This window comes from Melanerpes formicivorus, unplaced genomic scaffold (genome assembly GCF_026170545.1).
Source record: "Melanerpes formicivorus ecotype bairdi unplaced genomic scaffold, bMelFor1.0.p_v2 SCAF_16, whole genome shotgun sequence".
Taxonomy (NCBI): Eukaryota; Metazoa; Chordata; class Aves; order Piciformes; family Picidae; genus Melanerpes; species Melanerpes formicivorus.
Window position 1 is genome coordinate 2,456,425 of NW_027142368.1, and position 24,233 is coordinate 2,480,657.

The window sequence follows — 24,233 nt, forward strand, 5'->3', positions numbered from 1 at the left end:
GCAGCTTGCTTGCTTCTATCTTCTGTAATAAAACAACTTTCACAAGAAACTTAGACATTTTCTTGTGTGGTCTGTTCATAACAACCTGTTGTTTTCTGAACTGAATGGCTTGTTGGTTGTTCACTGATAACAATAGGTACAGGTCTTTATTTTTGCATTTCCTGCAAACCCTGTGTTCATTCAAAACACGTTGGTGACAAGAATAAGGATAATTTTTGATTTATTTATGTTTTTTTTTTGTCAGTTGTACCTGTTCCATGGGTAAAAAGAGGACTTCAATTTCCAGGAGTGTCAAATTGTGTGTTGGATGTGAGATAGTTTTGTGTCAATGGTATTGCTGCTTTTGTGAAGCACTGAATGTGTGGTCTTGTATCTCTGCCTCTTCTAAAAAAAACCCCAACCAATAGTTAATCATAGAATTGTTAGGGTTAGAAGGGACCTCAAGGATCATCCAGTTCCAATCCCCCTGCCATGGGCAGGGACACCTCACACTACAGCAGGTTGCTCAGAGCCACATGCAGCCTGGCCTTACAAACTTCTAGGATTGAGGCTTCCACCACCTCCCTGGGCAACCTGTTCCAGTGTCTCATCCTCTTTAGATTGTGACCTTCCATGTGGTGCTTGATGAGAGAAGTCTATGGATTAAGAAAGAACTGAGAGGTGGCAATGAATAAACCAAAACACGGAACTGATTCTTCTTCCTGTTTTAAATGCAGCTATTTTGAACTGGGAGAGCAGTGGCCTGCGGGATGAGATAAGATATCACTACAGGTTTAATGGGAAGTCGAGAACAGAGGTGTTCCCATACCGTCTGGCCGATGGGCAGTGGCATAAGATAGCTGTCTCCCTCAGTGCATCCCACCTTCTGCTCCACGTGGACTGCAACAGGTAAGAAAACATCCTCAGCAATGTGTACTTCTATAAAAGATGCTCTGTGCTTACACACAGCAATAAAACTGGAGAAAGAGAATCTTTGAACCAAACCCCTGCTTTAAAAAGCACAGCAAACTGCCAGGGGAGAAGGAAAGCAAAACAAAGAATTAAAATGAAATGATTCCTTGTGATTATGAACAAATGTGGGAAAAGGTTGATTGCTGCCTGGGGAGCGGTAAAAGCATCTCTGTAGCTTAGGCACTACCTGCCTGATGTTAGGCTTGACTGTGATTGCACTTAAGTGTGATAGATGGGTGTGCAGTCTGCTCTGTGGTGATCTGTGGACTCAGCATACCGGAAAACTTGAAGAGCAGATGGATGTGTCAGAGGCACTTTAATTTTATTGGACTTAATCAAGCAAGACACTCTAAAAATGTTAAGATTTTTAATGCTTAAATGGTTCATTTAAAAAAGGTTTTATTTTTCCTTTTTTTAATTGTAATGTCTTAATTTTAATGTTTATTTTTTAATTATTTGTTTTAATTTTGGTTAAGGTTTGGATCTTAAAATTTGGGTCTTAAGGTTTGGATCTTAAGGCTTGGATCTTAAGGCTTGGATCTTAAGGCTTGGATCTTAAGGCTTGGATCTTAAGGCTTGGATCTTAAGGTTTGGATCTTAAGGCTTGGATCTTAAGGTTTGGATCTTAAGGCTTGGATCTTAAGGCTTGGATCTTAAGGTTTGGATCTTAAAGCTTGGATCTTAAGGTTTGGATCTTAAGGCTTGGATCTTAAGGCTTGGATCTTAAGGCTTGGATCTTAAAGCTTGGATCTTAAGGTTTGGATCTCAAGGCTTGGATCTTAAGGCTTGGATCTTAAGGCTTGGATCTTAAAGCTTGGATCTTAAGGTTTGGATCTTAAAGCTTGGATCTTAAGGCTTGGATCTTAAGGCTTGGATCTTAAGGCTTGGATCTTAAAGCTTGGATCTTAAGGCTTGGGTCTTAAGGCTTGGGTCTTAAGTCTTGGATCTTAAGGTTTGGGTCTTAAGGTTTGGGTCTTAAGGCTTGGGTCTTAAGGCTTGGGTCTTAAGGCTTGGGTCTTAAGGCTTGGGTCTTAAAGCTTGGGTCTTAAGGTTTGGATCTTAAGGTTTGGGTCTTAAAGCTTGGATCTTAAGGTTTGGATTTTAAGGTTTGGATCTTAAAGCTTGGATCTTAAGGTTTGGATCTTAAGGCTTGGATCTTAAGGTTTGGATCTTAAGGCTTGGATCTTAAGGCTTGGATCTTAAGGCTTGGATCTTAAGGTTTGGATCTTAAGGCTTGGATCTTAAGGCTTGGATCTTAAGGCTTGGATCTTAAAGCTTGGATCTTAAGGTTTGGATCTTAAGGCTTGGATCTTAAGGCTTGGATCTTAAGGCTTGGATCTTAAGGCTTGGATCTTAAAGCTTGGATCTTAAGGTTTGGATCTTAAGGCTTGGATCTTAAGGTTTGGATCTTAAAGCTTGGATCTTAAGGCTTGGATCTTAAGGTTTGGATCTTAAGGCTTGGATCTTAAGGTTTGGATCTTAAAGCTTGGATCTTAAGGCTTGGATCTTAAGGCTTGGATCTTAAGGCTTGGATCTTAAAGCTTGGATCTTAAGGTTTGGATCTTAAAGCTTGGATCTTAAGGCTTGGATCTTAAGGTTTGGATCTTAAAGCTTGGATCTTAAGGTTTGGATCTTAAAGCTTGGATCTTAAGGCTTGGATCTTAAGGCTTGGATCTTAAGGCTTGGATCTTAAAGCTTGGATCTTAAGGTTTGGATCTTAAGGCTTGGATCTTAAGGTTTGGATCTTAAAGCTTGGATCTTAAGGCTTGGATCTTAAGGTTTGGATCTTAAGGTTTGGATCTTAAGGTTTGGATCTTAAGGCTTGGATCTTAAGGCTTGGATCTTAAGGTTTGGATCTTAAGGCTTGGGTCTTAAGGTTTGGGTCTTAAGGTTTGGGTCTTAAGGCTTGGATCTTAAAGCTTGGGTCTTAAGGCTTGGATCTTAAGGTTTGGGTCTTAAGGTTTGGGTCTTAAAGCTTAGGTCTTAAGGTTTGGGTCTTAAGGTTTGGGTCTTAAGGTTTGGGTCTTAAGGATTGGATCTTAAGGCTTGGATTTTAATTTTGGGTTTAGTTTATAATTTTTCAATCTTTAATCTTTAAAAATTTTATTTTTTTTTACATTTTAGCTTTTTAATTTAATTTTTAAAGTTGTTAATGTACAAATTTATATGCATTCATTTACAATTTTTTTATTATTTTTAAAAATAATTTATTTTTATTGTACTAGGCTTTTTTTTTCCCCTCCCCCCATCTGCTCTCCCTCCTGGAAACTTCTGAGAAGCCTGGAAGATTAATTTTGCAAGTCTAGGATGGGTGTTTTCTATTTTCTGAAGGATATTCTGGCTGTCATGGCACTTTTATTTTCCCCTTAAAAGTTGTAAACACTGCAAGATAGCAGACTGTCAGGATTTCAAGGAATACACCCCAGCAAACCTAGGACCTCTCCCCTTCCCTAGGACCTTTCCCCTTCCCTAGGACCTCGATCTTTCATAGTACAGTATCATAGTATCAGTCAGGGTTGGAAGGGACCACAAGAATCATCTAGTTCCAGCCCCCCTGCCATGGGCAGGGACACCCCACACTAGATCAGGCTGGCCAGAGCCTCATCCAGCCTGGGCTTAAACACCTCCAAGGACGGGACCTCGACCACCTCCCTGGACAACCCGTTCCAGGGCTTCACCACTCTCATGGGGAAGAACTTCCTCCTCACATCCAGCCTGAATCTCCCCACCTCCAGCTTCATTCCATTCCCTCTAGTCCTAGTCATGGTGTATTGAAGACCTAGGCTTTTGTGAGCGTAATGGTTGATAAGGAAACTCAGAACACTTGAAATTGGGACCTTACAAATAGTCTTTAGGAATGAAGAAAATACTCTCCTGCTTTTGTGTACATTCTCAGCCTTTGGTGAGAAGATGAAAAGCATTTTGGAACTGTGGCACTTGACTGGATAGGGTGATGGTAGTAGTTACTTATTCCTAAAGTCTTAATTTAGTGCAGGTGTGCAGAATAAAGTTGTGTGAGTGTGATGGGAGTCTGTGGTACTGGGAGATCTGAAAAAGTTTGGAGCAAAGTAATTATGAGACACTATTTTGAGAGGAAGGTTACTGCCATTTTCTGCAACTGCAGAGGGTAAAAATCTCATCTGAAGGAAAGTTGCTTATTGAATCCTTATACTCAGACCCTAGAAGCAATTAAATGCTTACAGCAATTCTGATTGCATTGAGCTGTGAAATCTGCATTTTGTAAAGATTGTCTTCATCTCAGTTAGCTGATCTGTTTAGCTTAACATTGTTTGTTTCTGTTATACTCTCTCCTTTTTTGCTTACAATAACCTCCTGAAGGGAGGTTGTAGACAGGCAGATGTTGGTCTCTTCTCCCAGGCAGCCAGTACCAGAACAAGAGGACACAGTCTCAGGCTGTGCCAGGGGAGGTTCAGGTTGGATGTTAGGAAGAAGTTCTATACAGAGAGAGAGATTGCCCATTGGAATGTGCTGCCCGGGGAGGTGGTGGAGTCACCGTCATTGGAGGTGTTCAGGAGACTTGATGGGGTGCTTGGTGCCATGGGTTGGATTGGTTGATGGGTTGGACGCGATGATCTTGGTCTCCCAACCTGGTTTATTCTATTCTAGTACACCTTTGTGTTTGTTCTTTGACATACTGGGCTTTGGGACAGGTTCTTCATTATCTACCCTTTTTTATTTTCTTCTTTAAATTTTCTTTTAGATTTATGAACATTTTTCAACTTGCGAAATGTGTTGTAGGAAGACCCTGTTTAGTAGATTGTTTTGCTGGCTGCCGTCTTGCACACAATGTGAAAGGAAGGCAATGCAAATGCCTGCCTGGTGCAGGAGTCGATCCAGGAACTACCCAGAGAGCTGCCCAGTCTTGGTTGTGCCTTGACTTTCTTTGCAGCAGGGAGGGACCTTGACAGGTTGGACAAGGGCATGAGATTTAACAGGTGCCAGGTTCTACACATTGGCCACAACAACCCCATGCAGTGCTACAGGCTAGGGGTCAGAGTGGCTGGAGAGCAGCCAGGCAGAAAGGGACCTGGGGGCACTGGTTGATAGTAGGCTGAACATGAGCCAGCAGTGTGCCCAGGTGGCCAAGAAGGCCAATGGTATCCTGGCCTGTATCAGGAATAGTGTGGCCAGCAGGAGCAGGGAAGTCATTCTGCCCCTGTGCTCAGCACTGGTTATGCCCCACCTTGAGTTCTGTGTCCAGTTCTGGGCTCCTCAGTTTAGGAAAGATGCTGACTTGCTGGAAGGTGTCCAGAGAAGGGCAACAAAGCTCGGGAGGGGTTTGGAGCACAGCCCTGTGAGAAGAGGCTGAGGGAGCTGGGGTTGCTTAGCCTGGAGAAGAGGAGGCTCAGGGGAGACCTTCTTGCTCTCTACAACTACCTGAAGGGAGATTGTAGCCAGGAGGAGGTTGGTATCTTCTCCCAGGTAATCAGCACCAGAGCAAGATGACACAGTTTCAAGCTGCCCCAGGGGAGGTTTAGACTGGATGTTAGGAGGAAGCTCTTCCCAGAAAGAGAGATTGACCATTGGAATGTGCTGCCCAGGGAGGTGTTTAGGAAGATACTGGTTGGGGTGCTTGGTGCCATGGTTTAGTTGATTAGATGGTGTTAGATGATGTGTTGGACTTGATGATCTCAAAGGTCTTTTCCAACCTGGTTAATTCTATTCTAGTCTAAATACAATTCTGGAATGAGCTCTGCTGTTGTCTGTGGTGATAGCTGTGTATAACAGTCTGTCTGTTAGCCCTAACCAGGGCTGATCCACCTATGAGTGTCTCTTAAGGTGGTACACATCAAGGCTGCTCCCTAAATGGTTCTATCTGGCTGTGTATTTAGAGTGTATTTATGACAATTCCTTTGGAAAAGTTATGGGATTAGTTCTGAAAGCATGACTTGAGGGCAGGTCACAGCAGAAGTTTAAATGAGGAAAAGAAAGAAAAAGAAGTCTTTTAAGTTCCTATATTAGCTGTAGCATCTCTGTTTAGTTGTGTCATAATATTCCTTACCTTAGTCCTCTACATCTTTGCACTCAGGAGTCACCATTTAGTTCATCTCTGCACTAAAATTTCCTGTTGTCACTGTGATAAATATCAAAGATGTGAAAATGAAGAGTGAGTCAGTCACAGGGAAAGAGAATACCACTGGGGTCAGTAGGTTTACCTGTCCCATCATTTGGGGTGGACTAGATGATCTCTAACTTCTACCATTCTGTGATCTCCTGCAGTGATTTTGGTCTCATCAGAACAAGAGTTTAGCTGGAAGTGTTCCCATCTAGTTCAAGAGGTTACCTGCTTTCTACTTACTGTTCTTAATACCTATAAAAAACTGAAAACAAAGCAAAAGGGGAAAAAAAAAGTCCAACAACATTGATCCCTTGGATTCCTACTGGATTTTTTTAAGGGGGTTGTAACACAGCTTCCTTACAGATGTGTGAATGAGTGTAAATACATTACTCCTTTTGTTTAGGGCTATGGTAATGTTTTACACATCTGGAAGGCTGTTCTGGGTGATCTGTGGATGTGGTGTTTAATTCAAGTTAACCTGTATGTGAGAGTGCATAGGAAATGTTTGCATTGCAGAAAATAGCCACAACCGAATTTTGCTCCAGGATTTGTGTTGAGACCCCAAGCTACTATCTGGTCTCCAAAATCTGCAGTAGATCCAGAAGTGTTGGAGGTGAAACTTGGAATTTGTAACTAGTCCAATCTACTTTGATTCTTCTCAGCCTTGTTACCCACATTACTCTGATTTGTAAAATGACTTTGACATTTGATAGTTGATTGTCTTTTGGATTCAATTCAAAGCTGACTTTGTTTTTCAGACCTGGATAGGTTAGGGGAAAGTACTTGAGAACTGCTAAAAGGCTTTAGTGGTTTTAAGTGTCATTGCCTCTGTTCTAACAAGATGTTATACGGTGGAGGAGGCATCTGGGTCAAAGGACGTGTTTGCCCAAGTACATGTCCTTTGAATTCAGCTCCTGCTGCATCCCACTTGCTCTGTTTGGTGCTGCATCAAGAAGAGTGAGAATGTAGATGAGTTTGATTCAGAGCTTGGAGCTGCTGAAACAGGAAGACAGAATTCAGGCTAAAAACCTGTTGAGTATCACTGGACTCTCCTCACTGTCTTGGAGATCCTTTGTGTTGGGCCTAGGCAGTCACCTCTAGCCAGGGATGCAACTCAGAAAACTGGCAGAATAAGCAGCAGGTGTACTTGCTACCATGCTTTTAACACAGTAGTAATGTTCTGAAAGGTTAGAAAAATGAAAAGACTACATTAATTATAAGTGTGCAACTGATACAGAAGAGAAACCTGTGCTGAAAGTAGTATGACAGTGAAGTGTGCTGCTTTTAGTTTTGCTGTATCTCCAAAGCTGAGTCCACTACCGCTGAACGAATCTTGTTTCAAAGTATGTGTTATGTGTGGGATCTGTGCTGCCATGCCCTAGGGAAAAGGGGGCTGTCACAGGCATTCTGGTGAGTGTTTAGATTAAGCTAGAGCAACTGTCATTGCCAGAGGGACCTTAAATAACCTGTGACTCTAAAGGGTTAATATAAAATGAAAGAAACTCTTCTGTGCACCTTCCCACATTTGGCCTCTTGAGGGAATGGAGGTAAAGGGTCCTGCTGCTCATACCAGTTCTGGGCTTCTGAGTTTAGGAGAGATGTTGACTTGCTGAAACATGTCCAGAGAAGGACAACAAAGCTGGTGAGGGGTTTAGAGCACAGCCCTGTGAGGAGAGGCTGAGGGAGCTGGGGTTGCTTAGCCTGGAGAAGAGGAGGCTCAGGGGAGACTTAATTGCTCTCTACAGCTACCTGAAGGGAGATTGTAGCCAGGTGGGGGTTGGTCTCTTCTCCCAGGTAATCAGCACCAGAACAAGAGGACACAGTCTCAAGCTGCACCAGGGGAGGTTTAGGCTGGATGTTAGGAAGAAATTCTTCATAGAGAGAGTGATTGCCCATTGGAATGTGCTGCCCAGGGAGGTGGTGGAGTCACCATCACTGGAGGTGTTTAGGAGGAGACTTGATAGGGTGCTTGGTGCCATGGTTTAGTTGATCAGATGGTGTTGGATGATAGGTTGGACACGATGATCTCGAAGCTCTCGTCTGGTCTGGTCTGGTCTATTCTATTCTATTCTATTCTATTCTATTCTATTCTATTCTATTCTATTCTATTCTATTCTTCTATCAGTATGGAAATGTTATGTTTAATAGGGTTGAGAGAAGAGTGAGGGAATAGCACAAAGCCTACAATTGAAGAGGTGATAGGTGCCATATCAAAATGTATTTGTTGACAAGTTATTGAAGAAAGGTATATCCCAAAATCTTCCCAGTGTGTCTAATCTGGGGAATGTAAGCTTTGAAGACTTGCTTTGTATTTTTTGCTGTTTAATTTCTCATCAGCCATATTGCTCCAAGGGTACTCACCTGTTCCGACAGTATCAGTGTTCCTTTACTTCATCTCTGCCTGCAGGCATAAAAGGGAGGAAGGCACTTTGCTGAAAGGAAAAAAATAATAATAATGCTTTCCAGTGGGGAAAAAAAATGTGTTGAAGTGCTTTTTACTGTGAGTACAGCCTGTGGATTTGATGGATACTCTTAGCTGTTTGATGGGAGGGGGTTGGTAAGAGTGTGAGAGAATAGATTATAAAACTGGAGCAGGCTAGGAAGTAGTCTCCAACTGAAAAAAAAAACCCAAACATGTTGTCTGCTTCTTTTATGTTTCTCCTGGTAGAACAGAGCATTAGGGAATAAAAAATGCATGAGGAGTGAGAACTTTTTAATTGGAAAAATAAATAAATTAAGGCAACATAATCCAAATATGGGAACCTGAGACCTCCCAGCTCTTATGAATCAGAGATTCTGCCTGCCAGCCTGAGGTTTCCAACTTGCCTAAACAAAGTCCTTTGACTTTAATTAAGATGTAATAAATTTGAAGAAGGTTAAGGGCTGCCTTTAAAAGAGGGATTCACTGCTTTACTTACTGTAGAACACTTCCTCCTGAGAGAGAAGGTGGCGTGGTGGTAGTGTTATGCAGCTAGGTAATTTACTCTCAGCGTTTTGAGTATGATTTGGTGACCTAGATTGCTCCTCTGCTCTCGAGGCTGGAGCAGAAGCTGTCAGAGCCATGTTTGCTTGGGTAATTGTGCATTACAGGTGCACCCAACCTCAGATCTGCGGTGTTGTGGATTGGAAGTTAATTTTCACCTGCTGATTGTCCCTTTTTGTTGGACAGAAAGGCTATAAACTTCTGAGCCTAAGAGGGATCTCCAGCTGGCACATCATGTCAGCTGCTGTCAGGCCTGTGTCGCTACAGTTATTGTAGTTAAGCTGGAAGGAAATGTTCAAGAGGCATTCAGCATTACTTGAGAAAAATTGGGGGTTTTTAAAAGAAGCTTTTTAATAGCTAGGGTTTTTCATGGAGTGGCTAATGGATCAGTAGGACAGCAGGTTGGAGGAGAGTCAAGACTGAATGATAAGATATCTTAACCAGGACCCTAATTATGATACATTAATTTTCATCCTGCATGAATCACTTGAACTTGGGGTTTTTTGTATACTATGTGGATAGAATTGGGAGAAGGCCATGAGTATTTACAAAAGTGCTGGAAAAGTACTAGAAAAAGAATTGATTACAATCCTTCTCTGTCTGTCGTGTCTTAGATCCTTTGACCACTTGTAGAAGGCAGCAAACACTCACAAAGACCATAGCGTCTGCTCCCATAGCGCTTCTCCTCCCATAGCGCTTCTCCTCCCATAGCGCTTCTCCTCCCATAGCGCTTCTCCTCCCATAGCGCTTCTCCTCCCATAGCGCTTCTCCTCCCATAGCGCTTCTCCTCCCATAGCGCTTCTCCTCCCATAGCGCTTCTCCTCCCATAGCGCTTCTCCTCCCATAGCGCTTCTCCTCCCATAGCGCTTCTCCTCCCATAGCGCTTCTCCTCCCATAGCGCTTCTCCTCCCATAGCGCTTCTCCTCCCATAGCGCTTCTCCTCCCATAGCGCTTCTCCTCCCATAGCGCTTCTCCTCCCATAGCGCTTCTCCTCCCATAGCGCTTCTCCTCCCATAGCGCTTCTCCTCCCATAGCGCTTCTCCTCCCATAGCGCTTCTCCTCCCATAGCGCTTCTCCTCCCATAGCGCTTCTCCTCAGATTGGAGCCTGCATTAGCTCCTTCTTCCAGAAGTTAATCCAGATGTTGCTGCTGTCAGTTACTGAAGAGTAGAAGTCAGCCTTCAGGGGTTCAATAAAGAGCCTTGAATAGGATCTTGTGGCAGTCTCCTGAGTTTTAGGGACCTTTGCAGTCAGACTTCAGTAGCTGCAAAGCCCAGCTCCCGTTGAGTATAGACTTCACAGCGGTTTTGCTGTTTGTCCAGTTTAGAACTGGGAGCTTGTGGTGCTTCCTGGTGAATTGAAAGTGTTGATAGAGAGGCTGATGACTTCAACAGGGCAGGAATAATGTGTGATGCTTTACCATTGGCATCTTGCATTCATCATATTTCTGTGCTATGGGTGTGTCAGAGAGAGAGAGAGGATAGATAATGGTAGAGAAAATGATCTCAAATCGAGACTGGCAGTTCAGTCATTCCCTAAAATGTGCTGAAATGTGTGAACAGGTGCATTAGCTCATTCTCAGTGGTTTTTTTTCACATTGGTTCAATGTAAGGTAGACTGTTAGGGTGTTTTTAATGTTGAAGCAATAAAGCCTTAATTTCGAGTGGTTGCTTACAAGAGCAGTCTGTGAAAATCCAGCCTGCATAGTTTGAAATGTGTCTGAGTATTTGCTTCCTCAGAGTGATTTCAGGGGAAATCTGCTGTAACTTGGTTCTATTTTCTTTTCCATTTGTTGGAGTGTTGATGGGGTCAGATGGGCAGAGAGGTGATCATGGTAATTTGAGAATCAACCAGATAGAGCAAATGTTCTGAGGTCTTTTTTTTTTCCTTTCAGATTATAAAAACAATTATGTTGCTCCAGCCAGGCAGATGAACTGAGATCCAAACCATAAATGAGCTCTTCCATTTGAAGTGGTTGTCTAAACTCTGGAGTTAAGAACTGGAAGGCACACAGGGTGATACTGGAGCTGGATTGGAAAGTGGTAGTATAATTTCAGTTAAATACTTTTACAAAAGCATTGGATCTTTGCCAATGAGCAGATTAGAACTTCTCTGAACTATTCAGAAGCTGACTTGAGATCTGAATAGTACAGAGACTTTCCAAATGATCTGAGACCTCCTATGTGTTGTGGGTTGTGAGAGGGCAACTGAGCAAACAGGACTGAGACTGCTGAAGTCTGTGAAACCAGCCCAGAATTTTATGAAAAGCAGTTTTGTACTTGAAGAGTCTTTCTTGGACAATTTAGAACAGCAATAATTTCCATAAGGTAATTCTTTTAAGAAATCCAATCTTGTCAAAATCTTCAAGTTATTTTGAATGGAGGTGGAGACTGCTTGAATGCATTTATTGCTACTCAAAACTTGACAGTCCCCATGATGGCACCACTTGTTGACAGTGTAAACTGACAACACTCTTAACGCCGGGCAGTGGTGCAGGAGCAGTTCCTTGGTTCTGGGGAGCTGGAGGCATGTGGAGTCCTCAGAGCTGGAAGGTGAGAAGGCTTGGAAATACTGTGAGTGTGGCTGTCATGGCTCAGGGATGTTAGATGGTGGCACAGATTTGCTGCTTCAGCAGTGCAGTGTCCTCTCTCACTTCACGTGTCATAGAATCATAGAATGCATTGAGTTGGAAGGGACCTTTAAAGGTCGTCTGGTCCAACCTGCCTGCAGCACTAGGGACATCCCCAACTAGATCAGATTGCTGAGAACCCCATTAAGCCTGACAGTGAAAGTCTCCACCTCCCTGGACAGTCTGCTCCAGTGTTCCACCACCCTCATGGTAAAGAACATCCAGGCTGGCTGAGGCTCTGGCCAGCCTGATCTAGTGTGGGCTGTCCCTGCCCATGGCAGGGGGGTTGGAACTGGATGATCCTTGTGGTCCCTTCCAACCCTGACTGATACTATGATACTATGAACTTCCTAACATCCAATATAAATCTACCCTGCTCTAGTTTCAAACCATTGCCCCTTGTCCTAGCACAACAGACACTTGCAGACTGTCCCTCCCCAGCTTTCTTGTCAAAGCAGCAGCAAGGTAAAAGCTGATAGTTTGGTCCTTAGCACAGGAGTAGCATAGCCAGCAGTTTCCAGTCCTAGAAGTCATTTTCATATCTGAGGCTGGTCACTGATTAAAGAGTTGACAGAAACTGCATTACTTTATTGAGCTGCAGTTTTAGTGGCATTCCCTTCTGCCTGTCAAAAGTGAAAACAAATACCTAGCTCTGTGTCAGCTAATGCAACTAGGACTTCCTCAGCCCTAGCTGAGCCAGCCTTTTACGTTAAACCTGATGGAAAGATCCCTGGGGTGAAATCCTGGCCCCAGTGAAGTCTGCAGCGAAAACTCTCATTGACTTCAGCTAAGCCATGCTTTCACCTCCTGAGTGTGTCAGATGTTGTGAGAAATGAGCTCCAAACCTGAGTGCTGTCCCTGGAGAGTGCTTTTCTGTCTGTCTGCTTGGCAGTTTCCATCAAAACTTAATTTTAGAATCAGTATAATGGCCTGTTCTATGTTTACTGTATGTTTCATACACCTCCTCTGTCATGGCCAATTAGTTATTATGGGGAGAGTGCAGTGCTATCTTTCAAAGCACCAAGGCTAAGCCAGGCAGTTGAAAACTACCTTGGGAAAATGGAGATGTGGGTTATCCAATGAACCTGCAGTGAGAGCTGAGGAGCAGGGAATGAGTCTGCCCTCCGTGGGGTTACAGGGACAGTGGCTAATGGGGAGGAGTGGCAGCTCCAGGGAGAGCCATTGCTCAGTGCTGAGACAGCACTAATGGGAGGACTCTGGTGGGACTGAGACAGGCAAGGCAGGGTGCTAACAAGTAAAGCCTGTAGCCCTCAGCCTGCAGTTATCTTCAGACAGGAGGGGAAATGGGCTCTGGAATATGGATGAGATTATTCTATGATTATACACAAATAATTTAGTGATGACAGGAACCCCTTGATGAGATGATCCTGTGACAAGATACACTGTAAGGCAATCAGCTGCTTAGCAGATGGTTTTTTGGAGGAAGGGAGAAAAGCTGTTTAGTAGAAAGGGTGCTTGGGGTTGGCTTCCCTTTTTTTAATTTTAATATATATATAACAGGGCAGAACAGAGTTGAATCAAAAGCCTTGCAGTTGTACCTGTTTTACTGCACTAGGTCAAGTGATTTGGGGGCTGAGAGTAGGATGAGACAGACAAGAGGAAGGCTGCATGTATTTTGTGTAGAGGGGCTGCAGCTAAGCTGTAAGCTTGCTGTGCTTCAGGCTCTCCTGTAATTGCCAGTTGCAAAGACCTGTGTGCTACAGATCTTGGGCCAGGGATTGGCATGTCCTGGTATAATGCAGGTAGAGGTAATAGAAGGAAAGTTTCAGCGCTGCCACTTCTCGCTCAAGAACCATCCTGTGACAGACAGCAACAGTTTCACCTCTTTCTTTGGGTAGAATTTTATCTTGGTGTTAATTCTGCAGCAAGACCTGAAGCACCCAGAGCTGCTTTGTGCTGTGGATACTATGATGCACATTTTTACCCTCTTGTTTCCTGATGTAAGATAGCCTTATGTGTTTGTTACCTGTTTCAGAGATCTTTTAACACAGCTTTCTTAATATCCATCTCACTCTAAGGGCTTCTTCATGTTGAATTTGTGTGGGAAGAGCTTTTCTTAGAACAGGATGGTTTGGGTTGGAATCGACCTTAAAGATCATCTAGTCCCAACCCCCCATGCCATGGTCAGAGACACCTCCCACTAGTCCAGGTTGCTCTGTTTGTCTTCCCAAGTGACCAATGGATGTATCTACAGAATCTAACTCTGCCTAGTCAGAAAGTCCCAGTCTGGTTTCAGTGGGGAAGGACTTTTAGAGCTCATCTGGTCCAATTCCCTTCTTTTAGATCTTGGAAGAACCTATCGAGGGAATTTCTTCCTCTTATCTCCGGGATCTTTGTTTACTGATCTTTGGCATCTGGGATGTACTCTGAACATTTGATTCATCTGAGATGGGCTTTTGGTATGATGGTTGGTAACAGATGAATGTGCTGTGCTCTTAGCTTTCCTTTAAGGAGGAAAGCTTTACTCAGTGTTCTGGTTTAGAACCTGATTCAGAGTTTGCTGAGGTTATCCAAGTGCTGGGTTCTGCACATTGGCCACAGCAACCCCATGCAGTGCTACAGGCTGGGGTCAGAGTGGCTGAGAGCAGCCAGGCAGAAAGAGTCCTGGGGGTACTGGTTGATGGTAGGCTGAACATGAGCCTGCAGTGTACCCAGGTGGCCAAGAGAGCCAATGGCATCCTGGCCTGCATCAGGAACAGTGTGGCCAGCAGGAGCAGGGAGGTCATTCTGCCCCTGTACACTGCACTGGTTGAGTCCTTGAATCCTGTGTCCAGTTCTGGGCTCCTCAGTTTAGGAAAGATGTTGACTTGCTGGAAGGTGTCCAGAGAAGGGCAACAAAGCTGGGGAGGGGTTTGGAACACAGCCCTGTGAGGAGAGGTTGAGGGAGCTGGGGCTGCTCAGCCTGGAGAAAAGGAGGCTCAGGGGAGATCCTATTGCTGCCTGCAACTACCTGAAGGGAGGTTGTAGCCAGGTGGGGGTTGGTCTCTTCTCCCAGGCAACCAGCACCAGAACAAGAGGACACAGTCTCAAGCTGCACCAGGGGAGGTTTAGGCTGGATGTTAGGAAGAAATTCTTCATAGAGAGAGTGATTTGCCATTGGAATGTGCTGCCCAGGGAGGTGGCAGAGTCACCATCGCTGGAGGTGTTTAGGAGGAGACTTGATAGGGTGCTTGGTTGCATGGTTTAGTTGATTAGATGGTGTTGGATGATGGGTTGGACTTGATGATCTCAAAGATCTTTTCCAACCTATTCTACTCTACTCTACCCTACCCTACCCTACCCTGTTCTGCTCTATTCTATTCTAAGGGGTGTCTTTTAGCAACCCTGAGATTTTTAGCATTGGCTTCATGTCTAAGTGGATTTGACTCCTTGTCTGTAGGGGATACTTGTGTGCATCATGGAAAATCCTGCTGATGTATATTTTATGCTCAGGTCTTTGGACAGTGACAGTTCACAAGTGGTAAAAAATGATGCCAAAATGACTTTGATGAGTTGGACACTTATGTGGTATTTGAGCTATGTGGTTCTCAACTCGATATTGAGATGTTTAAAGATAAATTCTCAAGCTCACAGGAAATTGTAAGAGGTGTGGATGTAGATTTTCAGAATAGAAGTCTGTGTATGGAGCTGACATCTCCTTCAGCACTTCAGAGGAGGCATTCTTTTGACCCACATACCACCTTAGGCACTACTGCAGCCAAGGAGGCCAAGGAGTATGATAAAAGTTGGTGACTTCACCAGAAACTGTGACAAGTATCCTCCTCTTGTGCTGCTGCTGCCTGTCTGCAAGTTTTATGGGCAGTGCCAGGACTGTGACCTGCGTGGTGTTTACTTCTCATTTAGCAGGCCAAAAAGGACTTTCAGAACACTATTAAAAACAAAAGATTGCTGTTGTGGTTTAGTGCTGGTAGGCAGCTAAGCAATGCACAGCTGCTGCTTCTACAGCAGAATGGGGAGGGGAACTGAATGGCTGACAGAGAAGAGGGAAGAGGTGAGTTGAGATGAAGATGATTCAGTAGGTAAAGCAAAAGCTGTGTACAAAAGCAAAGGGAAAAAAAGAGTTAATTCACTGCCTCCCATCAGCTGGCTGGTGTTTAGCTGTTGCCAGGAAAATGAGGGCTTTATCTCAAGTAATGGCTGCCTGGAAGACAAATGCATTAACTCCAAACATCCTCTCCTTTCCTCTAGCTTGTATTGCTAAGCATGATATGCCGTGCCATGGGATATCACTTTGGCCTTTTGGGCTCTGCTGTCCTGACTCTGACCCCTCTCAACTTCATGTGAATTAGAATAGAATAGAATAGAATAGAATAGAATAGAATAGAATAGAATAGAATAGAATAGAATAGAATAGAATTAACCAGGTTAGAAGAGACCTTTGAGATCACTGAGTCCAACCTATCATCCAACACAATCTAATCAACTAAACCATGGCACCAAGTGCCTCATCCAGTCTCTTCCTAAACACCTCGAGTGATGGGCAGCACATTCCAATGGCCAATTACTCTTTCTATGAAGAAGTTCTTCCTAACATCCAGCCTAAACTTCCCCTGGTGCAGTTTGAGACTGTGTCCTCTTGTTCTGGTGCTAGTACCCACCTGGCTACAACCTCCCTTCAGGCAGTTGTAGATGGCAATAAGGTCTCCCCTGAGCCTTCTCTTCTCCAGGCAAAGCCACCCCAGCTCCCTCAGCCTCTCCTCACAGGGCTGAGCTCCAGACCCCTCCCCAGCTTTGTTGCCCTTCTCTGGACACGTTCCAGCAGCCTGTTCACTGCTGTGGCAGTGTGAGGAGTAAAGAAGGACTGGGCACTGTGCAAGCACTGCTGAGCTAAAACATCAGTGTGCTATCAACACTTTTGTGATAGGAAATCCAGAACACTGCAGCATATGAGCTGCTTTGAAGCAAATTAACTCTGTCTTAGCCAAAACCATTTGGGTATCAAACTGAAAAGTCTGGTTTGGTGGAAAAAAAAGTGATAAAAGAAACTATGGGTAGTGCATGTGGTGTGCAAATTTCTCTGGGTACATCATGTATAAGGTACAGTTGGCTTCACAGTTTGTCATAATGTTTTTTCCACAGTTCTTTAAAATCCTAAGCAAATGGCCAAATTCCTGTTTGTGCCATGAGAGTCTGACTCAAAGTATTTTCTGGGTTGATTGCACTTTGAGAGGTGTTGAGTTTGTTATATGGAGATGGGTAAACACTGCAGCCTTGTAGACAGGCTGCCAGCCTAGGGCTTAGACATTCTGAAGATAGTTATCATCAGGAACCAATTGCATCTGTTTTGTCACTTGCCTTGTAAAGTTAATAATATTGACCTTGTTGGTAAAGGAGTTTGAGTTCAACTGAGGAGCTCCAGATAGAAGATACTGTACAGGTGTAGTACTCAGAGAAAGACAGACAGATTTGTGCCCTTCATGTGGCCAATGTCACATTATTTAGAGGGTCCAGTCAACTACTTTCAATCAATAACAATGATTGATTTTTGTTTAATGCCTGAGAGATGCTGCTAAAATTCATTGATAAGTTTGTAGGAGTGGAACACCTTTCTTATGAGGTGAGTCTGAGGGAGCTGGAGGGCTATTTAACTTATCATAGTATCAGTCAGGGTTGGAAGGGACCACAAGGATCATCTAGTTCCAACCCCCCTGCCATGGGCAGGGACACCCCACACTACATCAGCCTGGCCAGAGCCTCATCCAGCCTGGGCTTAAACACCTCCAGGGACGGCGCCCCGATCACCTTCCTGGACAACACATTTCAGGGCTTCACCACTCTCATGGGGAAGAACTTCCTCCTCACATCCAGCCTGAATCTCCCCACCTCCAGCTTTATTCCATTCCCCCCAGTCCTATCACTACCTGATATCCTGAGAAGTCCCTCCCCAGTCTTCTTGTAGGCCCCCTTCAGATACTGGAAGGCCACAATTAGGTCACTTCGGAGCCTTCTCTTCTGCAGACTGAACAGCCCCAACTCCTTCAGTCTGTCCTCATAGGAGAGGTGCTCCAGCCCCCTGATCATCCTTGTGGCCCTTCTCTGGACACCCTCCAGCAGGAGACTGAGTGGTGACCTCATTAATGTTTATAAAGATGTAAAGGGTGAGTGCCAAGAGGATGGAGCCAGGCTCTGCTCAGTCATGCCCAATGATAGGACAAGGGTCATGGTGGAAGGTGAGGCATAGGAAGTTCCATGGAAACATGAGGAAGAATTTTTTCACTGTGAGGGTGACAAAACACTGGAACAGGCCGCCCAGGGGGTTGTGGAGTCTCCCTCTCTGGAGATATTCAAGACCTGTCTGGATGCGTCCCTGTGTGATCTGGTATAGGTGACCCTTCTGTGGCAGGGAGGTTGGACGGGATGAGCTTTCAAGGTCCCCTCCAGCCTCTAACATTCTGTGTGGAAAGTCTAATGTTTTGTAAAGAGAGCCCCACACAAATAACACCTCTGTGAATTTGCCCATATTCAATTTGTGTGTGGAGAATTAAAGCCCTGATCTTGGCAGTGGCACGTACTCCTCCAACTATCTTTACTTGCCTTTGTTTTCCTCCTGTTTGTTAGGTAATTTTCAGAGTTGATGTGCATTTCTCTTGAATGATGAGAAAAGGAGGTTGCTTATAGAGTTTTATTTAGATACAGTTTTACTTCCAAATTTACATTTGTACTTGGAATAGTTAAACTAAGAAGTAGAATACATTAACTTTATCTCTGTGATTATACAGGAAAGTCAGTGAAATAGGTGGCAGAGAGTTTAAAACCTGAGCACACTCTTGAGTCCTTCACTTAACACATACTGTTGCTGCACACTCCTAACTTTGTCTCCCAGAGCTAAACAGTAACTTTGATGAAATAGTTGACAGTTGCTATTGTATATTCAAAATTTAATAACAAAAGACTTCCCTCAAACCCTGAGATTTCAATCTAAATTGCTTTCCTCTGTTAAGTGATTGTGAACTCCTTTACTACAACAGAGAAGATAGCACACATACACACACACACAAATATCCAAATTTGCCTCAGGAAGATTATTTTATCATGGAAATGGAATGAATAATTCAGTTAAAGTTGCTCCAGAAGTGAATTCATGTCAGAGAATGCATCTTATCTGTAAACACTGTCAAGAAAATCCAATCATATTCTTATTGACATATTTTGATTGGGAAGCATATAGAAAATGGCTTAAAAGAGAAATCTGTAAAGATATCATAGAATTGTTAGGATTGGAAGGGACCTCAAGGATCATCTAGTTCCAATCCCCCTGCTGTGGGTAGGGATACCTCACACTAGAGCAAGTTGCTCAGAGTCACGTCCAGCCTAGCCTTAAAAACCTCCAGGGATGGAGCTTCTACCCTAGACCTGTTCCAGTATCTCACTACCCTCACGGGGAAGAACTTCTTCCTAACATCCAACTTGAATCTACCCATTTCTATTTTTGTTCCATTCCCCCTAGTCCTGTCAGTCCCTGACACCCTAAAAAGTCCCTCCCCAGCTTTCTTGGAGCCCCCTTCAGATACTGGAAGGCCACAATAAGGTCTCCTTGGAGCCTTCTCTTCTCCAGACTGAATAACCCTAACTCCCTCAGTCTGTCCTCATAAGAGAGGTGCTCCAGCCCTCTGCTCATCCTCATAGCCCTTCTCTGGACACTTTCCAGCATCTCCAGATCCTATCCTAGTATTTAGTTTTTAAATCAGTTCTTAATCCCATGAGAAGAATAAAGACAAATGCCAATATTGTATCTTAAAGCTAGAGACCAATTGGATCAGCTGTTTCTCTGGGCAATTGGGAATCAGAAAACATGTTAGACAGACTTTTGGGAGCAGCTGGTTGTTGTCATATCATGGTCTGTGCAAGGAGATCTGGCATTTACCATTTGACATACATCATGTGTTTGCAGCCTCAGCTGGAGGTGGCAGCAACAGTCAAGGTAGTCACAGTATCACAGTATAACTTAGATTGGAAAGGACCTCGAGGATCATTGAGTCCAACCTATCAACACAGACCCCATGACTAGCCCATGGCACCAAGTGCCACGTCCAATCTCCTCTTGAACGCCTCCAGGGGCGATGACTCAACCACCTCCCTGGGCAGCACATTCCAATGACGAATGACTCACTCGGTGAAGAATTTCCTCCTCACCTCGAGTCTAAACCTCCCCTGGCACAGCTTGAGACTGTGTCCCCTTGTTCTGGTGCTGGTTGCCTGGGAGAAGAGACCAACCCCCACCCGGCTACAACCTCTCTTCAGGTAGTTGTAGAGGGCAATGAGGTCTCTCCTCATAGGGCTTGTGCTCAAGGCCTCTCCCCAGCCTTGTTGCCCTTCTCTGGACACGTTCAAGTGTTTCGATGTCCTTCTTAAACTGAGGGGCCCAGAACTGGACACAGGACTCAAGGTGTAGCCTAACCAGTGCAGAGTACCGGGGCACAATGACTTCCCTGCTCCTGCGGGCCACACTATTCCTGATACAGGCCAGGATGCCATTGGCCCTCCTGGCCACCTGGGCACACTGCTGGCTCATATTCAGGTGGCTGTTGACCAGTCAACACCTCTGGAAACTGGGTGAAGGGCCTGGAGGATAAATCTTTTGAAGAGTGTCTGAAGGAGCTGGGGCTGGTTAGCTTGAAAAAGAGGAGGCTGAGGGGAGACCTCATTGCTGCCTACAACTACCTGAAAGGACATTGTGGAGGGGCTGGTGCTGGTCTCCTCTCAGAGGTAATTAGTGATAGAACAAGAGGGAATGGCCTCAAGCTGCAACTGGTTAGGTTTAGGTTTTTTCAGGGAAAGAGTGGTCAGGCTTTGGAATGTGCTGCCCAGGGAGGTGGTGGAGTCACCAATCCTGGAAGCGTTTAAAGAACATTTGGATGTGGTGCTTGGGAATATGGTTTAGGGGGTGAAGCTTGTAGAGTAGGGTTAATGGTTGGACATGGTCATCCTTAAGGTCTTTTCCAACCTGAATGTTTCTGTGATTCATTGTGTAAAATGAGACTGAGAAAAAGGCTGGTGCAAACCCTGCCTTCCTCTGACTTTCTGTTGCAATAGTTGAGTGTGCTATTTCAAAGATACTGCCATGAGCAGTGCAGTATTTTGTGTGACTTCTCTAGACCCTTCAGTTTATTTAAAGCATCTGAGGATCCAGATGGATGTACACAGGGTAACAAATGGTTGCAAGAGACTGTCAGTTTTGAGGATCAGGTTTTGAATTGCAAAAATCTGTTTTGATGATTCACTCTGGTGTCAGCAAGGGTTCCTGTGTGATTATTGGAGGTGCCTTCTGAGAGTGATTCATTTAATGTAAGATGAATCACATCCTAGAAACACTTATGTCTCTTCATTAAATAAATGACTCTAGAGAACTAGCTCCACTGTAGATGTAAACTTTTGAGGCATCAAATTGGGTGTGATGAATTCAACACCTTGTCACTACATGGAAATTTATAGATTTCTGAGAGTCAGTATGGCAGCAAGTTCTTGGACTGATAGAGGCCAAGGACTGAGAAATGAGGTTCCTCAGCCACAAGAGTATTTAAACTGCAGCTATATGTTTCTTAATTGTACCACTAATAGAATGGAATAGAATTAACCAGGCTGGAAAAGACCTTTGAGATCGAGTCCAACCTATCACCCAACACCATCTAATCAACTAAACCATGGCACCAAGCACCCCATCCACTCTCCCCCTAAACATCTGCAGTGATGGCGACTCCACCACCTCCCTGGGCAGCACATTCCAATGGCCAATCTCTCTTTCTGGGAAGAACTTTTTCTTAACCTCCAGCCTAAACCTCCCCTGGTGCAGCTTGAGACTGTGTCCTCTTGTTCTGGTGCTTGCCTAGAAAAGACCAACCCCCAGCTGGCTACAACCTCCCTTCAGGTAGTTGTAGACAGCAATAAGGTCTGCTCTGAGCCTCCTCTTCTCCAGGCTAAGCAACCCCAGCTGCCTCAGACTCTCCTCACAGGGTTGTGCTCCAAACCCCTCAAATAAAACCCCTCAATAAAATCAATCTGTCTGGTTCATATCTGGCCTGCAAACTTGAGAAGGTATTGTTATGATTTTTAGTAACCTGCTCGTATTGTAGACCTGAAAGTGTCTGAAGATATCATGATGTGCTGTGCTACTTTCTAGCAACTGCTGGAGTTGTAGTGTGTTTTATTGTTGAGGACTGCAGGCAGTTGCATCTCCTGATCAGTCCACGCTGGCTGATGTATGCTAATGTGAGCAGCCACAAAGTCTATTTTTGTGTTCTGCTCAATATTTCAGCTGTTTTCAAAATGCTTCTGGCACGGCAGATATTGTAGGTAGGAAGTAGAGCTATATCTCCACAGAAGTGGAAATACTTTTCAAGACTAAAACTTGCTTGTAAGATCTCTTATTCACTGCAAGACACAATTCCATGCAATGTTGGGTATTTTTTGTTCCCAGAGAGAATGGGGATCAGTGAATGAGGCAGGTAAGCCTGGTGGTGTCCAGTCTAATGGCTTAGATTTTGGGCAGTGACCCTCCCTGACTGATCTTGGTTAATCAGTCTTGCTGTGATTCAGTTTGCACACATGTAAAATGAGAGTCTTTCCCTATTTTACCAGATAATTATATAGATAAGGAAAATAATTTCAGATTGAATATGTGGAAGGGATCTGTCCTGTCAAAACAGAAGCTGATTTCTAGAGAGGTTCTTCCTCTATGCAGAGAAAAGTGTGTGTGCATGGAAATACTTTAGATGTGCTTCCTTTCAGGAACCTACTGATTACTTTATGGATTTTTCTGGGGTGTTTTTTGGATTCATTATGTCACGGATGCCTGGTTGGAATGCGTCCTTGAAAAAGGTGTTTCTGAGGATTGCATAAGAAAATAAATCAAAGGGTGCAGTTAGAGCAGAGAAATAGACACAAACCACAAAGACAGAGCGGGCCTTTGTCAAAGGGCAATTAGCAGATGTTTTTCTTACTGTGTTTAGCTAAATGGATCAGTGGTTAGTGAAGGTATTGTGAGCGTGGCCACCTCAAGAAAGGAGGATTGGTTTGTGGCTGTATTACTCCAGGTTTATGGTCTTGCTTCTCTGAAATATGTCAGCACAAAGTAAGAGCAAATCAAGCTTTCTCTTGGAAAGTGAATGCAGTAATCATAAATCTGAATGTCTTAAGGATGAAGCAGAGCTTCCATTAACCTGGAGCCCTGGCCCTCCTCATGCTGGAGGGGCTGTTCAGTCTGCAGTATTTTTAGACACCATAGTTCCCTGGAGTCCTCTTTCGAAGTATTCTTGTTCGTGTGAAGTGCACTGCACATTTCTCTGCATGGGTATCAAAGCCAAATGGATTGGAAACAGATCTCCAAGGAGCTCTAGACCAGCATTTCATACACTGGAAGTGTAGTAGGTACAATTTAGCTATTCATATGCCAAACGCCAAGTATTGGTCAAGCATGGATAAAGCCATAGTAGATGACATGCTTCAGCCCAGAACATCAAGCAAGGGAATGAGAATGATGTGGAAGCTTAATGGAGCTGTAAAAAGAAACAGAAGCATCTTTTTGTGGCTATTGAGCAACAGTAGTTTTTCAACCTGCAACACCTCTCTCTTCTTCCAAAAGAAAATCAATATAAGAAGGGGAGCACACTGAGGGTGTTCTCCCACTTCATAAGCAATAGCTGTAAGACAGTTTCACCTGTAAGTAGTAACTTCTCTCATTACACTTCGAGATGTGATACAAAATGTTTGTGCTTTATGAGTTCCTCTAAGTGTAGAAAACTCCTGAAAAATCACCTGAATAATCAGTAGGATTTGATACATTTGTAAGTGGGTGAAGCCTTGTTGCCACCAGCTTGCACCAGCCTCACCTTAATTTTGTATGCACAGGGCATCTTCAATACCTGTGAAATCTCACATACCTGCTCTAGGAGTGCTGCAAGGGAAGGATAGGAATGCTCCTCTTGAATCCTAAGCCTGTCACTCCGTGGGCAGATCTACGGAGAACAATCCCGTCTCTTAGATGTATATGGAATAAGGCACAAACTGACCTTTAATTAATCCCTTCATTTAAGGTAAATACCTGCTTCAGAGATGTAATTAGAGGAGGGGAATGTGGAGAATCTTGAGCAAGTCTTGTAGAATGGCACTTGCTGAGGAGCATCTGGAAGTAAGGTTGCTATAGCCTTTCGCATGTAGATTGAAAGCCTTTGTTGTCAGAAAAAAATGAGGTAAACCACGTTAGCCTGTCTCTGATTCGTCTTCCTTCCTTGCTGCTGTTGAAATGTCATGTAGTAATGTCAGATTTCTTTATTCCTTTTTTAATATGTAATTGCAGACAGATAGTGTAGAGTTCCTTTATAAACTTTAACTAGGCCAGGTGAATAAAAAGCAAATATCCTGCAATAAAGAGCGTTGTTGAACCTGATCTGCATGGGGATTTTATCTGTTAGCAGAAATGGAGTTCTTTATGGAATACTGACTAGTCTTTTTACAAGATAAAACATTTTCTGGTGAGGACGTTATTAACCTGAATAAAGATGGGTTATATATCCTGAGAGAAATTCCTAATGTGATAGTGCAACTCAGTGATTTGCTTTCTCCAGAAGAATGTCA

General features: G+C 43.9%; 1 protein-coding gene across 1 annotated transcript in view; it reads left to right on the forward strand.

Moving 5' to 3' along the window:
- Positions 1-24,233, forward strand: part of NELL1 (neural EGFL like 1) — a 360,979-nt gene that overhangs the window by 52,116 nt on the left and 284,630 nt on the right. Inside the window, 2 exon segments of the mRNA XM_068147804.1 lie at positions 717-729; positions 731-888. Of these exon segments, the coding sequence (XP_068003905.1) occupies positions 717-729; positions 731-888 (171 nt within the window).